The sequence below is a fragment of the Paramormyrops kingsleyae genome, chromosome 2 (assembly GCF_048594095.1).
Source record: "Paramormyrops kingsleyae isolate MSU_618 chromosome 2, PKINGS_0.4, whole genome shotgun sequence".
NCBI lineage: Eukaryota > Metazoa > Chordata > Actinopteri > Osteoglossiformes > Mormyridae > Paramormyrops > Paramormyrops kingsleyae.
Genome location: NC_132798.1, coordinates 12,435,001 through 12,442,500, shown reverse-complemented (window position 1 = coordinate 12,442,500; position 7,500 = coordinate 12,435,001). Strand labels below are relative to the sequence as shown.

At 53.5% G+C, this 7,500-nt stretch overlaps 1 protein-coding gene across 3 annotated transcripts in view; it reads right to left on the bottom strand.

The window, feature by feature from the left end:
- cabin1 (calcineurin binding protein 1) overlaps positions 1 to 7,500 on the bottom strand; it is a 51,033-nt gene that overhangs the window by 30,207 nt on the left and 13,326 nt on the right. For 2 of the 3 annotated variants that reach the window (XM_072705776.1, XM_072705778.1), the window contains exons 21-24: positions 4,671 to 4,877; positions 3,276 to 3,421; positions 1,557 to 1,818; positions 1 to 100 (exon numbers count right to left, since the gene is read on the bottom strand). The exon at positions 1 to 100 is cut by the window's left edge and continues 71 nt beyond it. In XM_072705776.1, the coding sequence (XP_072561877.1) occupies positions 1 to 100; positions 1,557 to 1,818; positions 3,276 to 3,421; positions 4,671 to 4,877 (715 nt within the window). Of the gene's footprint in view, positions 101 to 1,556; positions 1,819 to 3,275; positions 3,422 to 4,670; positions 4,881 to 7,500 lie in introns of all 3 variants that reach the window. The other variant, XM_072705780.1, reaches the window with a different exon arrangement.

The following is a 7,500-nucleotide window of genomic DNA, read 5'->3' as shown; positions in this document are numbered from 1 at the left end:
GGATGAGCCATTCCTCCTCCTCGGCATCGCCCTCGCAGCGAGACGCCCCCTGGAAGCACTGGGAGGCCGTTTCCAGCATGGAGTCCCTGCGTTCCTCCATCTGCGGACACACACACAGGACAAGGTCACGCGGACGGGCGAGTAAACGCCGTGGTGGCAGGTAGGAGCCCCGCCGCGGCTGGCCAGGGGGGGAACTCGGGGCGGGATCCCCTCCGGAGCTGGTCTCGGGTCAGAGCAGAGCACGATTCAGCCAGTGTGACACAGAGGATCGGATGGGCTGGCAGGTGGTGAGCAGGTGGAGGATTTCCAGGACTGCCCCTGAGGTGGGGGAGGGGCCTGGGGAACGGAGTGGGGGGGGGGTGGCGGGGGCGTGAAGCCTGGCTGGAGCTGAAGCCCCACCTTAACACGGTGGGGCCTCCCGAAGAGTGGTGTGCGTGTGACAGCAGGGGCGCGTCACGGCTGCCGTGCGAATGCAGTGACTGCGCTCTGCACAAAAAAATAAATAAAAACACATTTTGCCCAAAAGCTGAAACTAGGAAAGCTGATAAACAAACAAACAGATGGCCACTTAATCACAGCGACGCCGGGTATCTGAAAGGGGGGGCGCAGAGTGGCCTTTGCCGCCCCCCCCCCGGCCACCACATACACGCGCCACCCCTAGAACCCTGGCCTTCGCCTCACGTGTTTGCATGCCAGGCACAGATGGGGTTGTGATCTGAAGACGCACTGTCCTGTACGGGCTGTTAGGGGCACAGAGAGGGGCATGACACGGCAAGGGGGTGCTGTGGGGGGGGCTGTTAGGGGCACAGAGAGGGGCATGACACGGCAAGGGGGTGCTGTGGGGGGGGCTGTTAGGGGCACAGAGAGGGGCATGACACGGCAAGGGGGTGCTGGGAGGGGCACAGCGAGGGGGCCCTGTGAGGGGCACTGCAAGGGGGTGCTGTGAGGGGCACAGCAAAGGGGCCCTGTGAGGGGCTGCTGTGAGGGGCACGGCAAGGGGGCCCTGTGAGGGGCTGCTGTGAGGGGCACGGCAAGGGGGCCCTGTGAGGGGCACTGCAAGGGGGTGCTGTGAGGGGCACAGCAAAGGGGCCCTGTGAGGGGCTGCTGTGAGGGGCACAGCAAGGGGGCCCTGTGAGGGGCACTGCAAGGGGGTGCTGTGAGGGGCACAGCAAAGGGGCCCTGTGAGGGGCACAGCAAGGGGGCCCTGTGAGGGGCACTGCAAGGGGGTGCTGTGAGGGGCACAGCAAAGGGGCCCTGTGAGGGGCACAGCAAGGGGCACTGCAAGGGGGTGCTGTGAGGGGCACGGCAAAGGGGCCCTGTGAGGGGCACAGCAAGGGGGTGCTGTGAGGGGCACGGCAAGGGGGCGCCCTTCCTCCTACCCCCTGCCCTCTAACCACACCCTTCCTCCTTCCCCTGGGTTAAATGCAGAGAACACATTTCGTTGTTGTTGGTGTGTCAACAATGACAATTAATCACTAAATTCTAAACTCCTACCCCTCTGCCCCCACCCTTCCTCCTTCTCCAGACCCTCTGCCTCCCCCCTCCCCAGCTCTCACCTGCTTGACCACCTCGGGCGGCAGCTCGCTCCTCCACTGCTTCAGCTGGCGGGAAGCGAAGGAGTGCAGAGCGTAGGACATGGTGCCGTACTCGATCCACAGCGACAGGTTGGAGCCGTCGATCTCCAGGGCGCGCCGGAAGCAGCTCAGCACGGCCATGGAGTGCTTCCAGATGGGCCCGTCGCTCTTCAGCTCGTTGGAGTTCAGCTTATCCTGGATGCGGCTGGCGCGGGCCAGTGCCATACCGGCCCACGAGTCAAACCTGGGGGCACCATACCGGCCCACGAGTCAAACCTGGGGGCACCATACCGGCCCACGAGTCAAACCTGGGGGCACCATACCGGCCCACGGGTCAAACCTGGGGGCACCATACCGGCCCACGGGTCAAACCTGGGGGCACCATACCGGCCCACGCGGCAAACCTGGGGGCGCCATACCGGCCTACGAGTCAAACCTGGGGGCACCATACCGGCCCACGGGTCAAACATGGGGGAGCCATACTGGGGGTATTCATTTACATCTTCTCCCTGTGTCAGTGTGTAACTTCCTAGAGTATAAAGATCCAGTCCTGGGTGACCCACCCTGCTTCCTTGGGAAGGTCTCAGGGTCCCTGCTACCATGTACAAGTTAGGGAAATTCAGATGGATGGATGGATGATCACTTGATAATGAATAAAGATCTACATTTCATAAGTGTTTGACTACAATAAAAAATACCCAGACCTTGCAAAAACTTACTTTTAAAAGCTACTCATACCATCACATACAGTTCGAGAAAAAATTATGAGACCACAGCACAATATTTTGTGTCCATCTGCAAATAACATATATATTTCTTTTGCAGTCCTAGCAGTGCACTTCACACCTGCACTTAATGTTTCCCACTCCTTTTGAAGGTCACTTGATGACATCCCATGATTCTCAGACTGTCAGATAAGTTAACGATCATCTCTGGCATTAGAAAGATGCTTCTGCCCTCTACTTGGCACATTTTTGGTTGTTCCCAGTGTCTCCTGATTCACCTTATTCTTATGTACTGCTGTCTTAGAAATTTTGAACCTGGAAGCATCCTGCTGCTCAGTGTAGCCTTCTGCCAGCAGAACCAGGATTAAACCAGGATTTTAAAATGTGTATTTGTTTAATAATATAGAGTGGTCTCTTAATTTTGTCCTCAGCTGTATATTTTCAATATTTGCTACATGCTAATTACTTAAGAGTTACATGCTATAGCCCTATAGCAGCGCAGTATAAATGGAGTTACATGCTATAGCCCTATAGCAGCACAGTATAAATGGAGTTACATGCTATAGCCCTATAGCAGCGCAGTATAAATGGCGTTACATGCTATAGCCCTATAGCAGCGCAGTATAAATGGCGTTACATGCTATAGCCCTATAGCAGCGCAGTATAAATGGAGTTACATGCTATAGCCCTATAGCAGCGCAGTATAAATGGCGTTACATGCTATAGCCCTATAGCAGCGCAGTATAAATGGCGTTACATGCTATAGCCCTATAGCAGTGCAGTATAAATGGCGTTACATGCTATAGCCCTATAGCAGCGCAGTATAAATGGCGTTACATGCTATAGCCCTATAGCAGCGCAGTATAAATGGCGTTACATGCTAATCCTCTTCCTGAGCTGTACAGCACAGCCATCATATCAGGCCAGCTTCCCGCTCATCACGGTAGCGTCAATCAGGGGAAGCCGGACTGCCAACCTGTTTGGGCACACGCAGATGTCGTGCATGTAGAATTTTATGGCCTTGGACTGCTCCTTGTTCTTGAAGTGATAGTCGGCCAGGAGGTAGTACAGCTCGTTCACCAGAGGGGGCGCCGGAGCAGCTCCCTCGGGGAGGCACGGAACCTGGTGGGCGGTGGGGGGAGAGGATTAAGAGATTCACTCAAAGTCACCGATTTGCACTAAGCACCGGGAGTCCACATGTCGTAATAACTGCCGCGTGCTATTTTGGATCGACGCCGGATTCTGGAACTTCGAGGGCTGACGAAGGCGAGGAAACAAGCGACCGATGAAACGGCTCTTTAAACTCCATTTAGCGGCGGAACGCTGACGACGAGCCGTTGGCTTCTGGCTCAGTTGGTTACTGCCGGCCACACCGACACCAGCACACGTGGCCAAACACAACCTTAACCAAGCATTTCGCAGGTTTGCCGTTTCAAAAAAGGTAAAATATACCGGCCCTGTAGGGGGCTGTCAAGCTAGAGGCAGAATCTAATCCCGTCCCCGGAACCGGGACAGACGCACACGCACGGCTCTAACAGGAACGAGGGAATCGGAACTGTCGGCGGAACCCATCCTGCACACGTTCCAGCTCCTTAGATAGATATTCTATCTGACACTCTGGGGGGGGGGGGGAGGTGCTGTGTCAGACCCCTAACAGAGATGCTCTGCTCAAGTCACTTACAAAATGGGTGAACGGACATGGGATGATACTGACAGTAACGAGGAACAGCGATTATCCTAATAAAAACGCACGTTGCTGCCTGCTTACAGCCGGACGCAAATCCGCAAACTCAGATGAGATGGAAGCTCGTCTCATCGCACGCCAGCCACTTCATGGGGCGGTGGTCACGTCGGCCAGGCCCCTGGCCTGCCGCCATGGCGATCTGACCCAGAACAAACTCCCCAGGGAGAACGGCCCTAACCATCTGCTCTCCTCTGCTGCTCCTCCTCCTCCCGCCGGGGGAGTGGGGGGTCCAACCTCAAACCTGTCCCCTTTACTCCTCAATCCTATTTACCTGCTGGCCACCCTCCTCCCCCCTCAGGGATTAGGGTCATAAGCCACGGGAGACACCTGTACCCCCCACCCATGCCGCCCTCAACCAGAACGGGATGTGTCAGGGCTGTTTGGGGCTCCATGATGCCGTGCAAAGAGAGGACGGGAGCGGGGGGTGGATTTTGGGGGGGGGGGGGGGGGAGGTCAGAATCTCAATCACTGACAGCCAGCACCATGCAAATCTAAATGGGTCCTGTAACCCTGCAAGGTAGGAGAAACCCAACTTCAAGCCCCCCCGCCCCAAGGAGGACTGACTGCCGGCAGGCTGGAGGAGTCAGTGTTGAAAGGCAGTGGTAAGGTGTGGGGGTGCTCTCTAACCTTGTCCGTGCTGCCCTCGATGTAGGCAGACACCTCGTCGACGGTGAGGGCGGGGCCTTCGCCACGCGGCACGATGCCAGATATGCGCTTCAGCAGGTTGGACAGGTCTGCCGACACCGTGCTCGTCTTGTAGCTGTCGAACTCCGGCAGCGTTTTGGGCTTGAAGTACTCGAACATGAAGAGCGTGTCGGCCCACTGCAGCTCCACCTGCTGGACGAGGGCGGGAGAGTCACCCCCAGGAGCAGAGGGTGAGTCAAGGGGAGACGCACGCGTGCACGAAACTGGCACGGACGTCCACCCGAGCATGGTGGAAAAGCTGGAGTCCGTGATGCAAGAAGTAAAATCTGGGTAACATACCTCAGTGAATCATTAAGGGCATTAATAACCGGTGACTTTACTTACATATAGGAAGATTACATTTAGGGTGAGTTACACACAAGGCAGAAAGGTTGGAAAAAAGAACTGAAAAAGTGTAACTATGCTAAATGCCCCCACACAGATGTGAACTGCACCATAACATGTCACGCTCACCGCCAGCCTTATCCCAAACACACAGACATTTACTGTGGAGTCACATGCAACTCTCTCCCAATTCTTATGAATAATTTTGTTCAACAGATGAATACTTTCTTTTTGTTTCACAGATCAAAATATGTGAATCTTACAGTAATGTTTGTGCTGAATTCATATACCCGAATAGAATTGACCTATCAGGCAAGGATTTTAACCTCATGCTACACGTATATATACAGTGTATGTGTATGTCGCAAGTCACTCATCTACAAGGTAGAAATGTCTGATTTTCTGCTGTTGTTGGCCTCAGGAACGTCCCTCTTAAGGGTCAGCCAGCACACTGGGCCTCCACCTGCCCTGATATCATTTTTCCATATCGGAGAGAGAGAGCAGGAACTTGTCTCAAGGTGTTCAAACATGGTACAGTCTGTAAACTCTGGCAAGACACACTTATAGTACTCTGCGCCCTTCTGTAAAGTGCTAAAAATGTTCAGAAATAGAATTCAAACCATTTTCCCTAAATTACTCTGAAATATGCCCATATATTCTTCATAAGGAATTAGATACTACAAATACAGCCTAAAAATGACATCACTGAAAACTACGTGTGAGAGCAAAATTCTGATTACATTTCTTAAATCTGCATTTAAAAGTTCGGAAAAGACAACCCTTACTCGTTTCGTACTCGTATTTTTGCTGACAAGTGTTGTTTGAAATGCCCATGTTTTACACATTTTATAACAGTCATAACAGAATTGGCAGTTTCTCAAAAGCCTTATGAGATGTTTAGGTATTTCTGTGATCAGCATCATAAAACCTATCTGGCAGATCACACATTTTAAAGGAAACGAAAATCTTGAAAACCAGCGTAAATAGAATAAATAAATAAAAAATAACATCCATTCATTCGCATTCCAGAAGTGCTAATCTGAGTCACATAAATAAATAAAAACACGAGATTACAAACAAAAACAAACTAGATATAAATGTGACAAGGATTCCAAAGGCAAGACCGTTGAATACTGTAAAGGAGGCCATGTGACAGGCCGGACCAAAATCGCACGCTGGGGGAGAGGGCAGGGAACGGCCATTAGCAAATTCCTCAATGACCTGCAGACATCCCAACCGGGCTGTTGTAACATCAAGCTAGCACCCCCGGGGGTTCAAAGCTGCCTCCTATTTCCCCGCCCGCCCTCAATGCCTGCCCCAGAAGGAGGCTGCTGCATCGCCGCACTGTCCTTTAGAGAGACACACATCTTCCCACACATGTGTGAGGGTCACATGTCCAGGGAAGAGGTGATGTCATGGGGTCAGCTGACCACCCCCAGCTCCCGCCCATTCCTGCCTCTGACAGCTTTCCTCCTCTGTTTTTCCTCTTGCCGTTGCTGTTCTTATTTTAACCGCTAAATGTGCTCAAGTGCTGAATTATTAACAGCAGAATGCAGCGGCACCGAGTCGCTGCCTCAGTGTGCCTGCCCATCCCTTCCGGAACCTTCTCCTTCTTGAGAGATTTGTTCCATTTGCTTTATGTGTGGTCTGGTGTTTTCAGCACGACCGGCGGCTCAGCGACGGAGGACGTGCCCATAGAAAGGGTCAGCTGGTCACCAGCGGCGCGAGGCTGCCTGCCAGCCCTAACGCCGGCTGCTTCTACACGTTTTCTAAACCTGAACAGACACATGGTGGTATTTTTATGCAGAAAAGGTCTGATTTTCCAGTTTATTCTGACGCCGTCTTTCCAGAACACTGCCAACATTTCCTCACAATGCTTCCCTTTGGCCAGACGACACTGTCTTCATCCACCAACAGAACACGAGGCAGTAACTTTACAAGCGTGTTCAAGACCCGAAATATTCGGATCCCGTTACACCGTCCATTTCGCACGTCTCTGCTGGGGTACACACACCACAGGTGTGCGACAGCCGGATGGACAAAACTTCACACTAGATGAGACAGAGGGTGGAAATGTGGAGGTCAGATGGGCACAAATAGCCCATAAAACTCTTGCCAAGGTCACTGCCATGGGGGCCACGCAGCGCCCCCTTTTGGCCACAGAGACTCCTGGTCTCTCTTTAACCCCTCCTTGGCTTTTGGAAGCTTGTGGAAGCTCTTCACCCGCCTGTGGTGGTATGACACAGTCATCGACAGGAAGACAGAGGGGAGTACAGACTACGAGGGTGGGCCAGACCTTCCGGAAACAGGGGGGCCGGCCACGCCGTCGCTTCCCGCCAGGCCGCCCCGCTGAGCGTGCCCCCGTCTCTGCCCCCCTCTTATCCTCTGCTGCTGAGGTGGTCGCAGGGTGACGAATTCAGCGTTTTCT